Consider the following 25,887-nt stretch of genomic DNA (forward strand, 5'->3'; position numbering starts at 1 on the left):
CATATAGATAGGAAATCGACTTCTGGGTATGTAATTAGATTGTATGGAAATGTAATTGGATGGAAGTCTAAAAAACAAAGGTGTGTGACAAAAGCCTCGACGTATGCAGAGTATGTAGCTCTATCGGAAGCGGTGAGCGAAGTAATGACTATCAGAGAACTAATGAAAATCTTCGATGTAAATGTAGACGATAACCCTGTAAAAATCTATGAGGATATCTCTGGAGTAATGAGTATAGCTAAATACGGAACTTTTACAAAAAATTCTAAACACATTGAAGTTCATTACCACTACGTTCACGAGTACGTAAAGGAAAATAAGATAAACATAATAAAAGTAAGTACAGAAGAAAACACTGCGGATATTTTTACGAAGGCACTGTGTAGAGAGAAATTTGAAAGGCTTAGGTCATGGATGAATGTAAAATAAGAGAAATGTAAATAAAGCGATAAATGTTAAATATTTTGTTAATTCGACAAGTATGTAAATAAAATTAAGTGTACAGTATAAATGTAAGGAGGCGTGTTAGGGAAGTGATACATTTACACTGTACATGAGAGTATGTGTGTAAGGGTTAGAGGGCGTCAAGGTCTTAGTGGAGACAAAAGACTGTTGCCAGATGTTAGAAGAATCTAGGATAGTCGGTTGGCGACAAGCGTGCGTGCAAGACGTTCTTCAGAGTGTAATATAGATGTATAACTGTAGTGTGTGAAATGTAGTCAATAATTTGTATTCCCAAATCCTCGAATTTCCTTAACACTAACGAAACTACTCAAGCTAGCCGGCCTAAATATCCGCAAATGGACATCAAACGACCGGGATCTGTAACGAGGATTACCTGAGGAAGACATCAACAAGACATTACATCTCGCAGAGTCCTCAACATTAAAAACACTCGGCGTCTTTTGAGATTCAGCAGACGATTCCATTCTATATTCTGTCAAGACGATCAGCGACACTTCCAGAGTCACAAAACGATCAATCAGTCCGGTCATCGCACAAATTTATGATCCACTGGGATTGTTCGCTCCGGTAATCGTCCGAGCAAAAATGCTTTTGCAACAAGTCTGGACATTGAATGTAGATTGGGACGAATCTCTTCCAACAGACTTACATACAGAATGGATCAGCTACCACACACAATTGCCGTTGCTAAATGCTGTAAGATTCCCACGGAAGCCCATCATAGAATCCGTAACGAAAATTGAACTACACGGATTCTGTGACGCTAGCGAAAGGGCATATGGAGCGTGCGTATACATGCGAACGACGGACCAAAAAAACAATATTTGGACTCGACTCCTCACGGCGCGATCGAAGGTAGCGCCGCTCAAATCGCTCACCATACCACGTCTCGAATTAAGCGGGGCACTTATTCTGACCTCCCTGATTTCGTCAATACAACAGGCCCTGACGACCAAGATATCGCGGATCGTATACTGGACTGATTCCACCATCGTGCTCCATTGGATCAGGTCTTCGCCGCACACCTTAAAAACATTTGTGGCGAATCGAGTGGCCGAGATACAGACCAAGACCAACATCACCGACTGGCGTTATGTGCCTACCGATGATAACCCAGCGGATCTCATCTCCCGAGGTCAGACGCCCAAGGAATTCCTATGTCCGTCTATTTGGAAAAACGGGCCAAGTTGGCTCCTGCAGAGCGAAAACCATTGGCCGATCTGGAGCCCGACACCGTTGGTCAACATCCTGGAACAAAAAAGGACGATCTGTCTAACAACGAATATCAACGACAACACACTCCTGCACCGATATTCGTCCTGGACAAGACTAATAAGAATCGTCGCTTGGTGTCTTCGATGGAGACATAACCAACACCGATCTGCCCATCTCACAACAGACGAATTACCTGCGGCGCACAACAGATTAATGAAGATAATACAATCCAGTCATTTCGCAACAGAAATTCGGACACTCCAGAAAAATCGAAGCAAGGACGTTGGAGGAAAACTACAGCCATTAAATCCCTTCCTCGACGAAGAGGGGATACTACGAGTCGGAGGACGACTAACCAACTCCGCTATACCCTTCAACCAAAAACATCCATTTATTTTGCCGAAATTCACTGTAACAGAGCACCTTATAGAGCAAGAACACCGGAACAACCATCACACAGGGATACAAGCTACGCTATACGCGGTGAGACTGCGCTATTGGCCGATCGACGGCCGTAGCCAAGTGCGGCGCACTCTCAGAAGGTGCGTCCGCTGCTGCAGAGCTAACCCTCCACCAGTGGAATACTTGATGGGTGATTTACCAGAGGCGCGTATTACCGAATCGCGTCCGTTCACGAACGTCGGAATCGACTACTGCGGCCCATTCTATATCAAGGAGAGGAGGGATCGCAACCGACGTAAAATCAAAACATACACTGTCATATTCGTTTGTCTGGCAACAAAGGCGAGGCATCTCGCGGCGAGGATACTGCGCACCCATCCTTACCGACAATGGCACCAATTTCGTCGGGGCTAACCGCGAGCTGCAAGAACTCCGGACCCTATTGCAGTCCGACGACCACCAGGAGAGGGTACAGAATTTTCTCGCCGACCGACAGATACAATGGCGTTTCAATCCTCCGAACCCACATTTTGGCGGTTTATGAGAAGCCGCGGTGAAAGCTTTCAAACGCCATCTCATCCGCGTCGTCGGCACGGAGCTCTTGACCTTTGAGCACCTCAACACCCTTGTGATTGAAATTGAAGCCATTCTTAACCCACGCCCACTGACTCCCATATCATCCGATCCGAAAGATCCTCCTGTCCTCACTCCCGGTCATTTTCTAATCGGTGATACACTAACAAGTCTACGGGAACATGATAAGGGCAAACATAACATTCGTGAAGGCACCGTAGTAATCCTCAGGGAGGATAACATGCCATCTATGCAATGGCGTTTGGGCCGCGTAATCAAGGTCCATCCAGGAGTCGATGGAATCATCCGGACCGCTATCGTGCAGACGGCAACAAGCATCCTGGACCGTGGTGTCAAAAGACTGGTCCCCTTACCCATTCAACCAGATCCAGACGAACTTCCACACGGAGCGAAGGAATTCACCAACGACGCACCTGACTCCACAGCCAGAATTTGATCGGTGCCCTCTCAACGGAGGGAGGATGTTACATCGCCTGAGACATCTGCACGCCAGCCCTCGCGATCGGACAGCCAACGGCCTGCGTCATTCCGACCCTCAATAAACCTAAGGACCCACCATAACTTTCACTTCCCTGTATTGTGTCAACATGTGTCTTCAGTCAATCCATTTGTGCTGAAGAATTTCTTAAGCCTAAAAATATTTTCGAAACACATCCGGTTTTTAGAGCGGTCCTTGGGTTTATTAGGCGCACTTAAAAACACGGAGAAAGCGGGTACGCACCTATTAGGAAAAACCGAATAGCTATCTAACAAAACAAGCTGGTTTTTCCCATGAACAAGGTCATCTGCCAACCACGATGGTAGGAGGCTTCCTACTCATCCCATCAAGCATTAGTGTAGGTCATGACCAATCGACACCGCGGATCGTTACTCTCACTATTCCTACCGAAAAGTGTGAACAACGAATCCGCGTTCTTCAGGCAAAGGGGCACACCCACACCGAACTTTCTTCCGTATTAGCGTAAGAGCGGCAAATCAGTCTTAATCTAACGCCTAACGTTTAAGTCTAAACACAATGCTAGAGGAGCGTAATTCACGGAAACTATCTAAGTCGGTTCTCGGTATTGTCGAACATCCATCTCCTCTACTAAATATATTGTAGTGCTACGTCCACTAGTACATTAAATTCAATTATAGGAGCCCTGCTCTAGCGTGCATATCTATCTTATCTTCGTGCGATAAGTTGTTATCTATTTATATCTACTCAACAGTGTAATCTAAGTGTTGGAAATATATAACTTATAATTCTGTGAATCACAGTGTTATACAAACTGAATCACCCCTATTATCGCAACGGAAATCAGGGGATCGATCAATTCGTGGTGTCGATTGCTATAATCTTAACGGGAATTTACGACTCCCGTTGACGTCTCTCCTCGCGATTGCGCCTCCCCGCGATTGGTGGAAACTACAGACTCGATCGCGAGCAGGGCAATACATTCCGATCTATCAGTTAGCAACCAGTTATCAATCAGTTATCAGTTAGTCGCGCGAAACAGTATCTAACAGTATCTACAGTATCTTGAGCATTAACGAGTATTAATCCGCGATTTCATTTTGCAATTTATACTTTGTACTAACGACTCACGTATACAGGCTGTACATTAATTTATCATTTTAAATACAGGGTGGTTGGTAACTGGTGGTACAAACGGAAAGGGGGTGATTCTACGCGAAGAAAGAAGTCGAAAATATACAATAAAAATTTTTTTCTTAATTTTTTTAAAAATCTACTGTGAGGTTCGTTATAACGAGACGTGATAAAGTGCACGCGTACCGAGCGAAAATTCAAAGTCGATTTTCTCGAAAATAAAGTCTCAAACGAAAAATTTTTATTGTATATTTTCAACTTCTTTTTTCGCGTAGGATCACCCCCTCGACGCTTGTACCACCAGTTACCAACTGTATATTCGACGGTTTCAACAACGAGCAGTCTCGTCCTTTAAACCTCACGTACCAACTATTTTCTACACATAAACATCTACACGTGTATCTTGTTTTATGTAACGCTCGATGGATTTATTCAAAGTTTCTGTTAAGTTTCTACAAACATTCAATTAACAAAAACGTCGAGTTAATTTTTTAACCTTAGAGGTTTTTATCTAACACGTGTTCCTATAGAAATCATTCGATCACGTGTGTCTGTAGGATATAATATTATTCGTATCTATTTTACTATCATGTAGTATAATGCATTTTCTAATAACACAGCACTACATGTTTTAAAATAACGAAGTACTGTTTGGTTCGAAACAACGTATGACTATGTATATCGAAATAATTGTTACGACCGTTTGCGGAGAGACGCAGTCGCGAGGAAAACGCGTCAGCGAGAGGCGTAAATTCTCGCTACGATTCGGACAATCAACGCCGCGAATTAATCGTTCCCCTGTTTCGATTAAGATAACAGAGGTGGTTAGAATGAGTTTAACATTGAATTAACAGGGTTAACATAAACTTGTATATTTGACAATATTTAAAAATAACATTATGAACACGCCACAAATTATTTAACGATTATACAATTAATTTGTTAATAATTCGACCCGCCTTTATAATATTTCTTGATACATTCGTTAGACTAAGCGACTTTAATTTTACTCGTCTGAACTTCTCGATGCATTCCTTTTGAATCCTCAAATGATACTGATGCCCTTCGATTTTTTCTTTGTCTTCTATGGGAGACGACCCCCACTGCGCTCGGGTCACGCCACCGTTCGCGCCTATGCTCATGCAACGTCAATTCACATCAGAGATCAGGCCACACACCGCGGGCAGGATGGCGCCCAGATGTCTGCACACCCTTGGCATGTACCCTCAATAGTCCTAAGTACCTATCACAGGTCTTGGAATTTTCATAGTTAAGGTCCTTCAGACCAAGCGAGTATCTCTCGTCTTAGGTTTCCTTTTACGTTTATTGTATACTACGGGTTAACACGGAAAGTTAGTTTTCCTTACGTCTGGTATGTTCCGTTAACAACTTTCGCACGAGGGTGGCAAAGAAACTTCCTGGCCCACCAACCGTCTTATTAACCAATCGGAGACGGTGTCTACTACCCTCACTTCCCTAACCAAAATTGTCATTAACAAATCCGATAGTCCCGTGTCCTTAGACACACCCACCCACATTTATTCTGTATCCTTAGAATAGTCAATATATCTTTACCGGTCTCTACCCTAATAACAGTCGCGTACTTAACGTATCAGTGTAACTAGGTTTCACATAACGTGGTTGGAGTGAATCGTGATTTATGTGTGTTAATTCAGTGTGTATTGCATTGTGATTGCTGAATTCATAATAAAGTTTAATTAAAACAAAATTAATAGTTGTGTTACGACTCAGCTATTTCATTTTATCATCCAATCCTCAAGTTTACGTGACACTCACGTATGTCACCTTCTTTGTGTAGATGAAATAACGGACCGAAGACGAATCGACGTTTCTAGAACTATGCGCTTGTCACGTAAAATAAAAAAAGGAAATCTCAGATGAAAAGGAAGATAAAATATAAAAAAATAAAAAGAGAATTTATTTTTAAACACTTGTGTAATATCGGAAAATAAGGATAGAAATTTTTTCCCGATTACTTGCAACTTATTAATATTAAATTGAATATACATATATAAATTGGACAGGAAACGATATTTATTTAACGGAAACTAAATGCAATACTCGTATCTATATCAAATAACTTTACAGTTATTTGACCACTCTCGTCACAACGAATCTAACACACACACACTCTCTCTCTAACAACTCTATCAATTCTCACAACTCTACTCTTCGACGACTCGATACCTCTAACGACTCTACTCTTCGACGACTCAATTAGCTCTGATTCTCGCAACACGCACACTTTTCGACTCGCCTTGCGTAGCGAAACCGTCCTTCTTCTAACGTTGTCTATTGTTTCCCTCATACCTATGTAAGAACTACCAACTACGTGCCTTTAGTCACGTAGGCACTCTTAAATGTAAACGAACCACAGAAACACGACGTACACAGTTTTTCTACTTTCAGCTGATTTCTAATTCGAATTACTTTACGATATTGCACTTGGTTTACACTAATTACTGGTTCTGAACTCCAGCCGTGACTTTCGAAGACTGAAGCTCTTACAATTTAACTTTCGATTGGATCTGTTTCTTTTTTCTTCGTCCCTCAATAACCCCACTATCCGCGCGTTTGTTAGGCGTCCGCAACCATTGCCACGTACGCCTTCTTCTAGAACATTCGGCGGAAGGACCGTTGGGATATCGATGGCTCATTAGGCACTTCGGCGATATGCGTTGTCGCCGAATAATACAGCGCCAAGAACATCGGAAAACCATACTATTATACATATCCAGATAACTTCGAGCTACATCTTTGCGTGCAAAACGTTTACCAGCAATATCAATTTTAAAACACGAATATACGATTACTACAAGTTCCACTTTAACATATTTTGATTTTAAACAACGTTATATCGCAGCTTCTCTTTTGGAAATTAACAATATATTTATTTTTATTATACATTAATCCCAATTAACATTAGTTCTCAAGTCTCAATTTTATAGCGTTTAATGTTATTCACGATTGCAAGTGATTTCGTCAATAATTTTTGTAAACATCGATCTGGCTTAACCTAGGGACTAATGACATCGCCTAGTTTACAACCAATTACACGCTTTTCTTTTTAATTTGTTGATCGAATTGCTGGACAACGATAGAAAAATTCACTCGTTCGTTTTATTGATCGACTGCAAGATTCAATTTGAACAATCTTAATGTACCTAACATAATTTTCAAATCAACTACGTTCATTTACAATTAGTGTAAGTATTTATAAATAATTTTTTAATGGGTTATAAACGTTTGATTTTCTCTCTGTGCTTTTGTTGAAAATTGTGGATCTTTGAGGCCGAAATAATGTTATAGGAACACTAAATTTATACTGAGGATTAATATTAAAATAATGAAATATTTATTTCATGAACGATTCTTTATATGTTCATCGATACACACTTGCACGCGTCTCAGCACTTTCTTCTATATCCGACTGTTAACTGACTCTTAAACGACTCTTAACAGACTGAAGAGTTTACATTCCTTTGTTTTCGAGACGCTTCGGACACACACTTCCACACACTGATATTCACATACAAGTATCTCTATTACGCCTTTAACCTAGTCCAGCACAGAAAATTGTACATATCTCATTACACCCCCTTAATTTTTTGTGCTGCATATTCATTTCCTTTTATAAATCAATCAAACTATTCTTAAAAATAATCTAAAATTTTCAAATTTCTTCCTCCCTAGAGCCTTCGTTAAAATATGAGCTACGTTATTTTCTGAATCTACTTTTATAATGTCAGTCTCTTTATTTTCGTAACTTTCATTCACAAAATCGAAGTGAACTTCAATGTACTTAAAATTTGTTGTTAAGTTTCCAAATGTTGATATCGCAATCGTTCCAGAATTCTCTTCGTAAATTTTTATTGGTGTCTCGATCATTATTTTGAAATCTTTCAACAATTTTTTTACAAATTTAATTTCGCTCACAGCTTTCGATAAAGCTACATACTCGGCGGTTGTTAATGATTTTGTCACGCCACTTTGCTTTCTCGATTTCCAGTAAATTGCGTTTCCGAAAAATCTTATGATAAATGATTTTCTATCTACTTTATCTCCAGCCCAATCAGCATCAACAAAACAATCAATAACTTCAGCATTCAAATTTCTTCTATAAGTTAATTTTAATTTCCTAGTTAAATATAAGTATTTCAAAATTCTCAATGCATATTTATAGTGTGTCTCGTTGTAACTGTTTTGAAATCGACATAAATAGTTTACACTATAGCTAACGTCCAATCTTGTTCTAGTACTAATATCTAATAAAGCTCCTATGAGATTTCTATATCTTATATAGTCTGAGGCTGATTGTGCGGGTTCTAAACTTAAGTTTTGTTCCATTGCTGTAAAATATAGTTTACTATTTTCTATATTATATTGCCTTGCTAATGACTCCATATAACTACTCTGATCCAATTTCATCTCACACTTCTTATTATCGTACTCAATGTTTATTCCTAAGTAAGTCCTTACTTCACCTAAGTCCTTCATCGCAAATTGGTTTGACAATTTGTTTTTAATTTCATCGATTTTTCTTTTGTTTTCTCCACATATTAATAAGTCGTCTACGAATAGAATTAAATATATAACATCATCGCTCTCATACTTCATATACAGACAATAATCACACTTACTCCTTTGAAATCCTAATTTTTTCATATACATTCATACCAAGCTCTTGAACTTTCACGCAATCCATATAACGCTTTTGGTAATTTACACACTTTCCCGCTTTTATCATCATGACCTATAGGTTGTTTTACAAATACTTCCGATTTTATAGTTCCGTTTAGGAATGCTGTTTCTACATCCATTTGCATAATCGTCAAACCATATTGACAACAATAAGATAGTAATAACGTTTGCATTTTTGCCACTGGAGAGTATAAATCTTCCAGTACTTCCTTTTGTTGGAAGCCTCGAACAACTAGTCGCGCTTTCTTACGATTATCAGATTTATCCGTATATACCCATTTCAAGTCTAATACTTTTTTGTCTTTTGGTTTCTCTACTAATTGCCAGGTCTTATTTTTTATTAAACTATTCATTTCTCGTTCCATTGCTTCTTTCCATGAACCGCTGCCATCTCCACTTAAAGCTCCTTCATAGGTTTGAGGACTGCCTACGCTAACTACATTCACATACATGAAATATGAGCTCGTTTGGCCATATCTTTGAGGTTTCTTTCTTTCCCGTCCTGACATTCTCAAATTATTTCCTGTATTTGTCATTTTTCCCACAATTTGAGCGTGAGATTCTTGCCTTTCAAAGTAATTACTTATTTTATATAAACCATGATCTTTGAATGCGATCCCTATCAACTTTCTGTATTTGTTATATATCTTTGAAATATTTCCTGAGACTATCTTATTTTCATTCGTTACTCTCGCATAGCTGACCAAATTATTATCCATTTTTTTCATATAAAATACATTAGACATTGTAAATTTAATCCTTCTTTTGTTTACTTCAAAATAAGTTAAAATTTTTCCGACTTTTGTTGCTTTTAGAATTCTACCGTCTCCTGCCTTTACATTTATCGGGTTTTTAAATTTTCGTATTCAACAAAATAAGAGTCATCATTTACAATGTGATCTGAACATCCACTATCCAATATCCAATCTATTTTTCGCGTATCGCTAGTATATACCGTAATTTCATTCTTACTATTTTCGCGCTCTACTCTCGTTAGGAAAGATCCAATTTCTTGGTCGTCATAGCCCTTGTAGCGTAAAAATTAAGATAAAAACAAGAAACTTGTCAATTTCCGAACAGGAGGTCGAGTTCTTTTATTTTTACTCAATTTGTACAGTATTATTTTCGGTTCGCGATGATACACTTTTGATTCTTGGGCTAGTTGAGAATTTTTTCAGACTGACTGGATAATTTTGAAGGGAGCATTTATATTCTTTTATTCGTTGGAGTGGGAGAAGGCTTTGCTCGTACTTATCATATATTTCGGAGAACGGCTAGAATGACCGAATGCCACCCAGGCGGCTGAGAACGGATGCTGACCGGACGGTCACACGTGATAAGGCGCTCGGAATTTTGGTTTATCATATGGCTGCTCGAATTTCACCTGTGACACGCTCGTTTCCCGCAAGGAGGATTCGCTTTTGCGAGTCTATGGGGGCTGGCAAACCCACGTTCCCGCAGCCAGGGAGGACCGTCGGGACAAGCGTCCCGTTTACGTGAGTCCTCTATGTACACCGCAAGGAAGGTTGCTGTGGTGTAAGACTAAGTCTTCCCCACGGAGCCTTGGGTAGTAGCGCACCTACGATCCTGAAGCCAAGGGTGAGACCGTCGGGAGAGCCGCCGAGGTACATTTCCTCAACTCCCGCTTACGTGAGTCTCATCTGGGTCTGACTGCACGGTGTGCAGGTAAACTGTGCAGCAGAGACGTGGCGGTACACACGCGCGGTCCCACCGTTGACAATGAACGGTACCACGGGCGGCCGAGTGTTAGCCCAGAGGGCGTAGCGAACCCTCGGCTCGGCCAATTATGGGTATGGACTCGTGGTGGCAGTGGTTGTGGCCAAATGCTGGCAAGAGGGCCGAGTTAAGGGGGACAAAGTCCTCCGAATGGCCTTCGGCGGGTGAGCAGCGTCCCACCTGCTCCGGATACCGTCCCGAGAAGACGGAAGGGCTTGGAAAGGGCCCCGTTCGACCTGAGACGAGAGAGCCTCCTGCGGGCGATTATTTGAGGTAAACCGGTACTGTGTACCGTGTGCGCTGGTTGGGCGTATCCTAACTCCGATGGCTTCTAGGGTTGCCCGGGTGCTGTATATGATATTAAATCTCAGGAAAGTACCCGACACCAGAAACCAGACTACATGTGACACTCTCGTTGTGTGAATAATTTGCGTCGTGTTGACTTGCCTTGTTGTAGCGTTGGCAGCCTCTGGTTTGTCCTCGTTGTCCATATCCTCGTCCTCTTTAGCCAAAACCTCGTCCGCCGCGACCTCTATTCTGCTGCGGCTGATACGCACCTCCTTGCCATTGCGCTCCTCCGTTCTTTCCGCCATTGTTTCCGCCTCTGCACGTGTTTGTACAATTTCTTACCACGTGGCCGTACTTTCCACAGCAATGGCACTTTATGTCCCTTTTTTCAGCTGTGAATACATTTGACCTTGTCCTATCACTTTCCCTCTTGCTACGCGTTTCCCACATTGTAATTTTATTTTTCAAAAATTCACATGTTCGATCACATTCCATCACTGAGTCGATTAAGTCACCAATATAGCTCTATAATTCTGGTAGTGTTCTCAGCATGTAGTCGAGTTTTTCACGTTCACGTTTTTTCAAATTCCGTGAAAAATGAATTTGATTCTTCAAAGTCTTTCAGCCTCATCATGTCTAAGTCTACTTTTTATACAAATTTGCAATGCTGTTGATTCCTTCATATACATTTCATCAAATTTATTCATTATTTTTAAAGCAGTGTCCTGATCACCAACAAATTCTAATTGTTCATTTGTTAAACTACCATAGATGTAGTTCATCGCCCATTGATTCTTTTCATCCCAGTTGTCTTGCGCATCCGTGTCCATCTTCTCTCGTGTAGCCGGTTCATAACATTTTTTACACTTTAAATACATTTTCGCGGAGGTTGTCGCCATCAGATGAAAAGAGAGTTTGAGTTTCGTTCTGGGACTACCGGTGGACTCGTCAATAAGGCTATGCCCGGTAGTCCCTGCCTTAGACGTAGAAGGAGTCTCGCTAGGTGCGGTATTTGTATCGTGCGCCCATATATTCGACCGCTAGCGAGATAGACAGACTCGTTGTCGTCGTAGCCCTCTGGTGTTGGCAGTTGGTACCCGCGGATCGCCCGGGAGGTGTTGCGCCGCGTTGATTCTTCGACCTGTCGTCGTCCTATTGATACCGAACCGCCACAACATTAATATTCTTTCTTCCACATTTTGTAATCACGGCCATCGAATACTTGAACCTTAATTTCGTCGTCCCTTGGAATCTTGATTCGTTTTTTTTATTTTCACCCTCTTTTTTGTTTTTCAAAAATAATTCTCTTTATTATTCAGATTCCTTTTATTTGTTCTGCCAACAGCCCTTCTATCTCTTAGAAGTTATTTCCAATTTTTTATCTTTCCTAAATCGACTTTTATACATTCACCCCCGGTTACACGTGATTCCTTAACATTGAATCTCAGCAACCACGATTTTTGCTACCATGTTGAGAATTGTGGATCTTTGAGGCCAAAATAATGTTATAGGAACACTAAGTCCAGCACAAAAAATTATAGATATCTTAACACCCCATTTTCTCTCCTGTTTCATTACTTCATTTATTCTCCGATCCGTATATTCATTCTTCTTTATGGCGCACGTAAGCCTCAAGTCATCCGCAAACGCAATGGCTTTTATTGCCACGTTATTTTTCTAGTAATTCGTCGTATACCAAGTTCCACAGGAATGGTCCCAGCACTAATCCCTGTGGTACTCTCGCAAACACCCCACTTTCCGCCGTGTCAAACTCATTGCTGACAATTACTTTTCTATCGGCCAAGTAGTTGTTCACTGGCTAGTGAAGGGTTTCTTATCTTGGCTGATAACGATCTTCTTATCATTTCTTTTCTTATACTCTCCCAGCCGAGAGTACTGAAAGCGTTCTTTATTATATCGAGCGTTACCAGCACGTAAATCTGCAACTGTTAGCAATTTTCATAACTTGAGTTATTGCGTCCACGCTGCTGCTTTTCCGTCGAAAGCCATATTGCTTCCTATGGAACGGATCGATGCTCATGCATCTCTCCATCAGCAATTTTAAGCATTTCTCCCATATCTTGCGTAGTGCTGGTAGTATGCTGATGGGTCTATACGCATTGGGTAATTTCGGATCTTTACCCGGCTTTGGCAGTAAAATCAACCTGCCTACTTTCCATCTATTTGGAATTTGCCCTGTTTCGGTGATCCCGTTTATCATTTCCGTTATTATGTCGCTCCTGCGATTTACAATTAACTTAATGATGTTATTCTGTCAATCCCTACCGCCTTCATAGAGTTAATTTATGCCATTTCTTTCACATCGTCCTTCTCTACTATTAAATCGTGTTCCTCATCGTCGATCGTGTCCATTACTACAATATCCTGCTGTAGCGGTCCTTGTGTCGTTATAAATAGCTCATTTATGATTGTCCTTACCCTACTAACCGGCATATCATCTGTCGGAAATTTATTCCTGCATCTTGCCATAACCGTACGGTATGGCTTTCCACAGGGATCTCTTTCTAAGACCTCACAAAATGCCGTTCACGCTCTCTTTTTGCTTTTGGCAATTTCGTACTTCATCTTCCTCCTCATTTCCTTGAATTCCTTTATAAGAACATCTATTGCTATATTCGCTTTTCTCTTCATTCTCGTTACGTTCCTTTTCGCTTTGATCACGTTTTTAGGTCACTAATTTCGTCGTCCCACCAATAGTTTCTGCATTTATTCTTCACCGCGCTACCTGTTTTTTTTTCAATTTTTCCTCACATGTTTTTCCTATGCACCTCCGTATTCTTTCCGCTCTGTCGACTACGTCAGTATTATTTACAATCTCGTCTGTCAACATTTCGTCCAATTTCTCTATAAACACATCAGGTTCGAGTTCCCTTGTGGATTACTTAAAATATTTCGACTTGCCGGTGCAAATATTAGTCTTAAATTAGTGTAAAACGTATCAATGGTCCGAGGGAGAATAAATACTTAAAATTTTGCTGCTCACATGTCTTACTATTTAACCGTACTATTACTATTGTACTATTTTATTTCAACATAGCTCTCCAGTTCGGTCCTATCAAGGAACTACCTAGGGCAGTGTAGCAACTAATGCTCCGCGTGATCTACTTCCGCGTCGCAATCGCAGCATTGGGAGTGAACCTCCTTGCTGAGCGTTCTAAGATACACGTTGAATATCCCGTGTCCGGTAAACAGTTGCATCGTACAATGATCAATATTTCTTTTGTACTTCTTAAACGCACAAGCGTCACCTATTAATTTCTTTGTCCCATTATCTTCTCTGCACACACTCCATTTACCCCTCCATATGTCGTCTATACTTTCTTCCACTGTCCTCCTCGTTTGCACAGAATTTTCAGCAATTCCTGCTCTAGATAGAATTTTCTCTAATTCCTGTTCTCATCATATTCTCGTTGATACATCTTCTTTAGTTCGTAGATCTCGGCCCGCAAACGCACAATTGGCATTGTGCCCGTCAATACGCACAGCGCTGCTTGCGACACAGTTCTGTAGACCGTAGACGATCCTATGAGTGCGATCCTTTCTGCCCTCTTCAAAATGTTTCTGTTATTCTTGGTCAACAGCGGTTTGACCCATACCGGCGACGCATAAAGCACCACTGGCTCCCATACTCCATAGTACAGCTTCCTGACTGAGCCAGTGGGACCGCTAACAATAGGCAGCAACGTCCTCAGCGCTCCCATAAGTACATTGGCCTTACCACAAACTTTCTCAAAGTGAGCCCCATACCTTCTGCCTTTATCCAACTGTACCCCAAGGTAATTGATCTCTTTCTTAGTTCTCAATGGGTGGTCCTTAATCTGAATATCCGTGACCTTGAGAATACATTTCCTGGTGAGCAGGATTATCTTCATCTTTTCGTATGCTATCACTAGTCCACTGTCGGCACACCACCTCGTCACCATATTCATTGCCCTGCCCAAGCTTATCCCGATCTCCTCCTGGCTGGCCATGTCAAGTATCAGTGCCAGATCGTCGGCAAGGGCAACCACATTCATACGAGGAATATTGAAGCTCCATCAGAAGGCCGTCGTAGACAAGATTCCAGAACAGGGGACCGAGCATGGAACCATGTGGGACACCCGCGTAAACGTTCCTCTTTAACGTCCCTCCGCTGTTACGGACTGCAATCTTCCTGTCTTCTACGCAGCTGCCTAGAAGACATAAAAGTTTCCTGGGCATTCCTCTACCCTCAGCCTCCAGATAAATCGTATTCCATCTTAGAGTATTGAACGCATTCTTGATGTCTACGGCTGCGATCACACATATCCGTTTTCTTCTCTTAGAGCTGTCCACCAATTCACCTACCCGGCGCAGTGCGTCCACCGTAGTCTTCCTCCTACGAAATCCAAGCTGATTTATATGGAAGTGGTCGAGCCCCAGCCTTTCCGCCATCAGATTCTTGAAAGTGTGTTCCCAGACTTTACTGAGCGCTGACAGCACAGTGATCGGCCGGTACGATGATGGAAGTGCGAGGTCCTTTTCCGGTTTTGAGATAAGTACCACCTTTGCCACTTTCCACATCGCAGATATCCTTCCACTAACATTTACCGCGTCCAACACTCTCAGCATCTCGTCAGTCCTCTTCTCAATTAACTCCTTTACTTAACTCAATTAACTCCTTAACACCGTTCCCGGTATGCTGTCCACGCCTACCGCTTTATTAGGGCTTATCCCAGATCCGGCATTTAGTAACGCTTCCTCAGTAATCAAGCAGATGTCCTCGCCATCGCTCATACTGATACTCCCGTCGATTCTGCAAACAAAATCTCTCGATCTCGTTAAGGAGAGCTCGTGAGCAATATCTCGCACTTTGTCCACACGATGGCCATCCGTTCCGGCTTTCGGGATTAATTTGGTCATGATCGCCCTGTATGGCCTTCCCCATGGATCCCTTTCCACCATAGTACAAAACTCCTTCCAACCTTCTCCTTGTTGGCTCGTATCATCTTCTTCGTCTCCATCTTTTCCTCCACTCCTGAGCCCATTGTGCCGCATTGCTATTTCCTCTCGCCATTGCCCTCTAAGCTCTTCTTCTCGTCATCATCACCTCCTTTCTTAATTTTGCCAATTCCCCACTCCATCAGTAATTATGGTTTTTCTTGCACATCGGCGGGTAAACCTTCTTCAATTCTTTAATTAAACCTTCTTTAATTTGACATGCTGTTTCCGCTGTAAACTGCAGTTTCTCCTCATATATCTCCTCTTCTAAATCTGTATTCCCACTAAATATTTATCGTAAATTCCGTCGAATCTTAAAACAACTTTCTTTAAATCAAAATCCTTCGAAGTATAAGTAAAATTGTCTAGGTTACTCCTCGTGTTTTTCATCCTAAAATCGTGCAGGGCATACATGTGGTCCGACGCTGTCCACACCTTTGGTATTTTCCCTCCCACGTATTTCTTGGCCAACCCTCTATCGGTACTTACCACGTCAATGAAGCTAGTCTCTCTGTCCCACAGAACGTATAGCTTTCCTTCATGTTAATGGGTACGTTGCCGTTCTTTACCAACATATTCATCAGGCTCGTACTCCTGCGATCAGTTCTCTGGCTACCCCACGCGCTAGATTTTGCGTTAATATCGCCGGTTATCATCATTGAGGGATAACTCCTCCTGCTTGTCCGGATCATGGTCTCCATTTCCCTTAGGTAGTAGTCAAATTCTTCTAGTTTGGCATTGGGGGAACAGTACCCCCCAATGCAAAACACGTCGCTGACACAAATGCCCATTAGTCTGTCCCTGGCTGTCAGAGTACTTTCATCCGGATGCTTTCCTCTGAACAGGGTCGCCCACAACGATGCATCGCCTTTGTCATCGTTGTTCCCGTAAGTCCCGTAAGTTCCCGTCGATAGGGCTCAGTGATAAAGACCACGTCGACTTTAGCTTCGCAGGCATACTGGTACATCAGCTCCTGAGCCAACCAACACCTATTTAAATTTATTATTAGGATTTTTATCTCCTGGATGTATTTCCTCTTCTCATCACATCCATCGCCGCTAGGTATGTCAGCGATTCCGTTATATGTCTCAGGTCAGCTCTTCTCTCCGCCGCGCAGATCGCACACCTTGGTTCCTTACCGCAGCCGTTTATAGTGTCATCGCCATCGCCACACCTCCGACTTAGCTCCTTCCCTGGACTCAATACCTTGTACCTCGCCGCGTTATGCCCCACCATATGGCATCAATAGCATCTGAGGACATTCGGGATAACTCTAGCTGTTGCTATCGTCAACCCTCTCCTAGTCCTGATGGTGGGTTTCTTCCTTGGAATGCTATTCGCCGGAACTATCACCACCGTCTCCTGGGTTCCCCAAGGTGTCATCTCAGCGATTTTATCTGAAACCAATTTTTCTCGTTGATCTCCAAATCAGTAGCTATGTCCTCCAAATCAGTAGCTCCTACCTGGTAGCGATGGAATCTGTATTTTTTTTATCTCTAGAGTCGCCCTGTTTGCCAACGGCAAAGTGTCTATGTCCTGCTTCATGGCCCTTGCAACCTCGTCCGCCGATACCTTATTGCTTATTTCAATTAAGATGTGTCCTGGTCCTCTTTACACTAGTTGTTTCCCTGAGCACATCCTTCGCTCCCGCTACTTCTCTGTATGAGTCTATCCTGTTAGTGTCCTGGTCAGCTTTAACCAGAATCGTTTCGTTCCTACTCCTTGCTACTGTATCTCTTCTTTTCTCCTTACGGTCTTTACTTCCAGGTACCTCCTTATCGGTTTTATCGGCTACACTCCTAATCCTTCTTCTCCTGTCGACCACCGGACCATTCACCCTCGCTTTCAATCTTTTCTCCGTTCCTACTACATGCCTAAGGATATGTTAACTCCTCCTGTCTCGGTTTCTCCCTATTCTCAGTTCTTCTTTCCGCCCATGGCGAAATCTCTTTCCTTTTTGCCGACCGGTCGGTGTCTGTTTGGACGGCTACCGACTCTAGGACTTTACCGACTCTAGGACTCTACCGACTTTGGACGGCTATTCTAACACGGTGTATTTCATCTCGCTGCTTAAGGGTCATCTGGGTAGTCACCGTTCTCCTGCCCTGTCGTCCCCTTTCCATTTCGACATTGGTGTCCATCCAACGCCTCACATTCATTATTTCCCTTATATTATCCGTCTTTAACTTCTCCAATGTCGGATCTTCCTTGCTGGTATTGCTGATTCTCCTCACCATTCTCTCCATATTCCTTATTAGGAGTCCCAGGCTCCCATGAGATCCCCGACATCAGTTATCGCTAACATTGGGCCCCTGTTTTCGTCCCAAGACCCATCGTCGTCAGAAGACCCATCTTCCATGGCTTCCTTGTTATTACTTTTGACTCCCAACCCTTTCTTTTTTACCAACTTCATCTCTCCCTCCTTCACCCCGCCCCGCTTTCTGGTTCTGCTCGTACTAGGTGTCAGGTAACTAAATCAATTTGGGTTCTGCAAGGGGAAAGGTACAATCGATGCCATCTCGCAGGTCTGCAAGTTTGCCGATTCTTGTAGAAAGAAAGGCTTAGTCTGCGTTATGATGTACATCGATGTAAAGAATGCGTTCAATTCCCTGCGGTGGGAGGTAATTCTGAAAGAAGCGAGGTGTAGGAGTTTTAAGCTGCCAGGTTCCTTACCCTCCACCACCTCTCAAATGTCACTTCTAAATTCGACAAGTTTCGTATTCTTCTACGAGTGAGGAGGGAGGGGTACACTACGCCTCTTTTTTTATCGTTCTGCTACGTCTTTCTCTATCTTCTCCAACTTCGCTCTTGCTTTCTTCAAAACTTTGGTCCCCGGTCGCCTACCGAGAGGGCGCCCCGGAACCCACCCTCCTCTCGTCGTTTGACCATTCGCAGGATGACCGTCGGCTCGATCCTGGAACACCGCTCGAAACACTGACGGGGTCTGGAGGCTCCGAAACCCCTTGTGCCGTAACCTTAATCTGTGAAACCTCAAAACGAGGACCATACTTGCGAGGTATACCCTCTCGTAGGGAAATTAAAATGACATATTTGCTTTGTAATCATAAGATTACAGTAAATTTAATAAATACATAAATAAATACTTTAAAATTAAAAGTCTGGGTCTTCTTTTTAAGTATCTAAAAATATATTGCACAGCTCTATGGAGCTTCTTAATACGTTCATTACTAACGTTTTAATTACTTGGTCACTGATACCCATTAGCTTGAGACTCCTTTCCGTGAAAGATGATATTGCACCACGACTGCCCAAGACCACAGGTACTACTTCCCCCCTGCCGACATTAAATTTTGCCTTCAGATCTTCCAGGCAAGACTGATACTTGTTGACCTTCTTTTTCTCTGCTCTGGAGAGGTAATCCTTATTCTCATAGCGGGCGGTAACGTCGACTATGAGAACCCTTTCCTCGTTTTTGACTACAAGGTCAGGCTTGAACGGATTGCCTCCCACTTTCAGCGTAGGTTCAACAAACACTTCGTACTTCTTTCTTAGACTGTCGGCAAGAGTCAACTTAGCTTTATCATGCTGTTTAATCCTCAGGCCCTTGGTGTATTGGTACAGCCCTAGTATATGTCCAAGGGTCTCGGGCTGGGCTCGACGTTTTCTACAGGCAACATCCAAGTTCTTATCGGCCCGTGCCGAAACTGATCTTGTCCCAAAGGTATTGATCCTGAGTTTAAGGGCATCTATAAACCTTGATGGCCTGAGCAACTTATAGTCTTCAAGCCACACGTTGCCAGTCTTGTTCCTCGAGAAGTCGGAAACACCCTGTCCCTGACTTCTCAATTCAGCCCATTGTTTAATGTGTCCAGCTTTCAGTCTTTTGCGGGCCCTCTCCACATCCTCTATAGAGGCCGGCCAATTGATCCTCAGTGAGTTGGACGTTTTCTTTAACTTGGTCTCACATTTTTCATCAACCAGGCTGGAGACCGCTGGATCGATCGAATCTTTCATTTTAATCGCACTCTTGAGGCTGCCGAGTTTAATGATGTGTTCAAATCTTGGCAACCCTAGCCCGCCCCAGGATTTGGGGGCATAGAAAAATCCAGTGGCAGTTGAAGGCATAAGATGGAAATTTGCTTTTACCTCCTGCCTGACTTCGCTATCCAGCAATCTAAGAGCGCAATCGCTCGGCGGGCTCACGAGAAGGTGGTAAATGTATCGGGGAGAGATGTACTTAGTGATTAATTCGAGCTTCTGGCATGGTTTGAGCGAGAGCTTTCTAACTCTCCTCGCCACGCTCAGGAGTTCGGGAACAATTATGCCACAGTGGATGCCCTTCCAAGACCCCATCTTGGCGCCTAAGTATCTGAAGGCCTCATCGGGATCAACTGTTGGGACGGTGTTCTCCCCAAGTCTAATTTTTGGTTCTTCAATGAACCAGGTGTCTTTCTTTGAAACAATCTGAAATGTTTGGCTTTTATCCAAATGTTTGGTGAGATGGCCATACCGAAGTCATTCAGATCTTGCTGAGCATATCCACTTGGCGTTGCGCTTCCCCGACATCAGCGCCGAGCAGCACTACGTCGTCAGCGAAAGCCAGGACAGGAATCTTTCTTGTCTCGCATATGTTAATGTCACTGGTTTGCTTCTCGATCAACTCCAGCAGTGGCTCCGAGCATAGGTTGAATAGCAGCGGCGACAAAGGGTCGCCCTGCTTAACTCCCCTGAGGATCGTAATCTCGACCCCCATATTATTTTTGGATTTTATTGTTGTCTTGCCCTCGTTGTACATGCTACTGATCAAGTCAGTAATGGGGGTCGGCACGCCCTTCCTCCTCAGGCAGGGAACAATTGCCGAGTGAGGCACCGTGTCGAAGGCTTGGGAGATATCCACAATAGTGAATATCCCGCCTTTCTTTTTCTTACTGTAGTCCAAGGCAGCGCTCAACAGGTCTATATTGATCTTACATCCGCTCTCGGCGGTGAATCCTTTCTGCCTTGGATTCAACACAATGCCCCTTCTTATCCTCCCGTCAATAATGGAGGAGAAAATACGGCCGAGAATGGGGCCTATTGTTATAGGCCTCCAATTCTCGACCAGGCTGCCTGGCTTTTTTGCTTTTGGGATTAACGTTGTTCTATTCTCCTTCCATATAGGAGGAAAATAGGAACAATATAACAAAATGTCGTATAACTTAGCCAAGATGGTAGGCAGGCCAGGAATCAGAAGGTGTTCCTTCTGAAAACCATTTGGTCCTGCCGTAGCCTTCATCCTTATTTTACTTAGTTTCTCCGCCACATCCTCAACAGCAATTGGCGGGAAGACATCACACAAGGACAGCTCAGAAGCTCTACTTCGTGGGACAGGGGCATCGACAGGTCCTGTCTGGCCCCACAAATCCTCGTAGAGCCTCTTCACTTCCGCGGCTTCAGGTGGATCCCTGGCCGGTTGGAGGAAGACCTGATCGTCATTAACTACGGCATCAGCCAACCTCCTAGGATTTTCCATGAACAACTCCTGGCAACGTGCATAGGAGTATCGTTTCCTCGCATTTCTATTCTTTTTATTTTGGTGACCAATCCTTCTATTTCTTATAACATTATTATTCAAACTTGCCCTCTTATGTCTATTTTTATCATTTATATCTTTGATAGCTCCATAGAGCGTGACTTTTAGGAATTCATTAATAGCACTCTCAAGGGCTTCCCTATCTCCCTTGAGAGAGACCCAGATATTCATCAGTCGAGTGTGGACCCACCTTAAAACAGGTGGCACCTCGACTTGTGTCATTATAGCTAACTCCAACTGGAGCCTCCATTGTTCATACTCTATCCCGTTGACTCCAGGCTCTTCGAAACACGCATTGCCTGGATCAACGGGATCGCACCCTCCCTCTGTCGCCTGAGTGGGCTCTTGAGAACTCGCTTCCTCACCGATCAGCCTCAATTTCTTTCGCTGATACCTTATTTGATCTATAGTTTTGCTGGTAAGGACCTCATTGATCATTTTGTTAGGGTACTTGTGATCTTTGTAAATCTCACAAAGTTCCCTTAAGAGAGCCAACTCCTCTAACGTCCATTTTTTCTCAGGGGGGTCCGTTCCCCTTCTTTTGACGTTTCTAACGGCAGGGTGCGCATGCCGCTCGTGGGTAGACAGCCCTCTTAGCGTCCCAAAGCTCATGGGGCAGGTCTCGCATTTATAAGAGCCGGCAGGACTTGGGCCTCTACAGTGAGGCAGATGGCATCTGGCCCCATGAAGCTTCGGAAAGCCTTTCCCACAGTCTTTGCATCTCCATTGGATGCGGGCTGTCGCGTGATGTTGATCCAGGTGCCGCCCCAAGTCTGATAGTGACAAAAAGAAAAGGTGAATTTCCCTTCTCAGACAGACGGGGCAGGCAACCTAGTTACCCACGAATGGTACTATTATGTCATCCATGTCCAGGGATGAAGCCAGGTCGTCAACAGTAGTCCCCTCCAGAGCGGAAGAATCCGCCACGACGTCTCCGGGACCGAGAGACGCCGCGTCCGAGCCACTTTCTTTGTTTGTTCTTACCATGATATTTTGTTTTATTTTATTTTCCAATTTCTTATTCCCATGAAATCCAAATCATAACCATGACATGCCAGGTTGTGCCAGAATCAACCAAGGAACGAGTTCCTTTAAAGGGAATAATTCCCATATTTCACGGTGAAAATCACCATTAGATCGGCAAGACGATTTAAGGTTTCGTCTTTTGCCCCTTCATCGCCGCACTCCCTTTAGCCATACTCAGTGTCCGGGGGAATACTCCCCACGCCGACACAAGTGAGTATGTTACCGGCGGTACCACGAGGAGGTAGGAGTGCGACTTGAGCAGACGGAGCCGAAGCCCCGCCTGCCCCCAAGCAACTATGACTCTTCCATCGTTGGAGGCAAGCCGTTTTCCAACGTCATACCACCCAACGAGCAAGATCGCTACACTCAACTGGCAATCCCCACGCGGCTCTTCGAGCACACGCATAGACAAGCCACGGCCAACCTTCTAGCTCATCCGCCTAAGTCCCAGCGGCGTATCGTTTTTAGGCGAACGCGGCTAAGGGCCAGCGACGTATTGCTTTCCAGTGCCCGCAACCAAGTCCCAGCGGCGTATTGCATTCCGAGCGCACGCGGCTAAGTGCCAGCGGCGTATTGCTTTCTTCATAACGTCACTAATTAGATGACGAGGCAGCTGTTCACCTTTCATTTTCGTATAAAAAAATACGAAAAAGGCTTAAAAAAAATAAGGCGATGCGCGACCGAGACGAGCCGCACCTTACTATTAAGCAAGCACAACTAAGTCCCAGCAACACACCGCCTTTAATAACGTCACTAATCAAATGACGAGGCCTGTGGAAACCTTAAGAGAATCATAGTTACTCCCGCCAACACTCTTATTTGTACTATCTTAACACTCTGATTTGTACTATCCATAATTATCATATTAAAAAAAAGTATCATTGTCCAGGCACAGAGCCGCGTTCATCATAAATGAGTTATGCCAATGTCGCGTCCTTATAACGTAGCCAATCAGTCCAAGTGAGTCTTCTCGAGTCCATCGATACGTGCGGTCCTAGACCCTGTATTCCCGTATTCATTGTTATATATCTGATGGCTAAATAAGAGCCACAACCTTAACCCTGTCCTTGGAAAAATGGCTAAATACTACAATACAAAGCTAAGTCTCGAAATCACCCAGAGTTCAAACTCTACACTTATAGGGAAAATCTTTACGCTTATATCGCAGCAACATAGCTCAACAGTGAACCGGCTCCTCTCACTTCACTAAATGAGAGGGCGACGATCCCTTAGACGAGTCCAGTAACTTGGCGGTAAGAACAGAGCATCGCTCGCAGCATTCAAGACTTCCAAACATATCCTATCGCCACGTATAGCCAATCGGAAGCTACATCTGTATATCCATTATTAAACTATGTCCTGTTCCTTGACAATGTTAACAATGAACTAAAAAATTTAAGGGAAACAGCGCTTGCTCTCCTTATAAATGAAATATCATAATGGAACTTTCGGACAGCCGACCATATCAGGCCAAATGACTCAGAGTTCAAGTAATTTCCCGTGCTTCCAGGTTTTTTCCTGAAACGCGACTTGGCAAGTAGATTGCTGCCACTGTAAGGCATTATTTAAAATAGATTTGAAACGCGAGAAAATTTCGGAAATCCCCAAAAAACATCTTCAAAGTAACAGCTCAACAACGACGGAACTTTCTTAGAGCAGCCTCTATTTCTGACAAGAAACAAATGGTCCGTAATGTGGCGACTTCTACGCGAGGTTGCGAGTGGCCCTCGAGCACCGCGCCTGGTGATATACCGATTCGTACAACAACATGACGTCTCTAGAACCAAACTTGGCAAACCACTATTTTGTCGGGAACTTTCGTTTAGAAAATTATTCCCACTCCGACTTATTCCATGCTATTAACCCATGTGATTAAAATAACCCCACTTTCCCAATCTTAATCTATATGTACCTGCATTAAAATGTGGTCAACACATTCCAACTATCCCTGAATATAGTGATAACTGAGACAGTATTCGAGGGTCCTTGTCGATAATACGATGATATCACCAAATCAAACATACACGACTTTATACGCTTATCGCCGTACTAATAATAACTAAAAGAGCGGTAAGCAAATAACATGAAAAGTAAATAAAATTAATTACACTCAACAATGCAACTTATCTCTCGACTCTATCTCAGCCGCCCGCAATATGATTATGGATGGATCCATCATCCCAATATGGCGCCAACTGTTTAATATCATACACGGCACTCTCGTCCGACGCAGGCTCAGCGATCTTGAAATCGAGCTCTGAATAACAGGTCACTATCACAGCATGGCGCCGAATGCCAGCCACCGTAAGCGTCGCCTCTACTCGCGCCTATCAAGTGCATTATAAACGGTATTACAAAATGGTTATACAAATCGCAATCTTCGACCTTGTCAAGGCTCCAGCAACAACAAGGCATCTGTCATCCCATGGATTCTTACTTCCATTAACAATCTTACACACTCGTCAACAGCCCAAACGTTAACATTAGCCATTCAACTCATTACCTACACTCTAACTGGCAAGTACCATAGGCCTATGTGCAACTTAGATTCATTCGATATTATTTAATTTAAATAATTAATTTTAATTCAAGGTACGACACTGCAGGCCTATCAATAATTAACTACCAGGCATATCACTCTGGTAAGGTGAGCCAGTGTTTATATATAACTATTTTGCACTTTCATTATAAATTCTCAAATCATACTACTATATCTTAGATTAACTGCTTACACTTTAATCAAAATGATACTGTTACAACTTTGCTTTAATGTTACTACGTTCTTCTACTAATTTAATCAAACATTAAATTTATTTAATTTTTAGCGACTGCATGCCTAGTCCTGTCAGTAATAAAGAAATTTATCCTCTTTAAGACTGATTATATAAATAGCTATTTCTCCTCAGGTAAGACTGATTATATAAATAGCTATTTCGTTTTGTTAAAATATAGAGAGGATTCAGAAATACAAATAGTTTACTTTATTTCACACACAACAACTATTCATATATAGGGTGGTTGGTAACTGGTGGTACAAGCGGAAAGGGGGTGATTCTACGCGAAAAAAGAAGTCGAAAATATAGAATACAAATTTTTCGTTCGAGGCTTTGTTTTCGAGAAAATCGACTTTGAATTGTCGCTCAGTACGCGTGCACTTTATTACGTCTCGTTATAACGGATCTGACTGTAGATTTTTTTAAAAAATTAAAAAAAAATAAAAGAATTTTTATTCTATATTTTCGACTTCTTTTTTCGCGTAGGATCACCCCCTTTCCGCTTGTACCTCCAGTTACCAACCACCCTGTATATTACACTCTGAAGACCTCGATAACCT

The 25,887-nt window shown here is 42.9% G+C and overlaps 2 protein-coding genes across 2 annotated transcripts; one reads left to right on the top strand and one right to left on the bottom strand.

Annotated features, from left to right (window-relative positions):
• The first annotated feature begins 1,050 nt into the window (after positions 1–1,050).
• LOC117216264 lies at positions 1,051–3,112 on the top strand. Its single transcript, XM_033462845.1, has 2 exons — positions 1,051–2,290; positions 2,727–3,112. The coding sequence occupies exons 1-2, from the start codon at positions 1,051–1,053 to the stop codon at positions 3,110–3,112; spliced, it is 1,626 nt and encodes a 541-aa protein (XP_033318736.1).
• An 11,007-nt stretch (positions 3,113–14,119) lies between these two features.
• Positions 14,120–15,006, bottom strand: LOC117216265. Its single transcript, XM_033462847.1, has 2 exons — positions 14,491–15,006; positions 14,120–14,425 (listed from the first exon to the last, which is right to left on the bottom strand). The coding sequence occupies exons 1-2, from the start codon at positions 15,004–15,006 to the stop codon at positions 14,120–14,122; spliced, it is 822 nt and encodes a 273-aa protein (XP_033318738.1).
• Between the last annotated feature and the right edge of the window lie 10,881 nt (positions 15,007–25,887).

This window comes from Bombus bifarius, unplaced genomic scaffold (assembly GCF_011952205.1).
Source record: "Bombus bifarius isolate JDL3187 unplaced genomic scaffold, Bbif_JDL3187 scf7180000010268, whole genome shotgun sequence".
Lineage (NCBI taxonomy): Eukaryota > Metazoa > Arthropoda > Insecta > Hymenoptera > Apidae > Bombus > Bombus bifarius.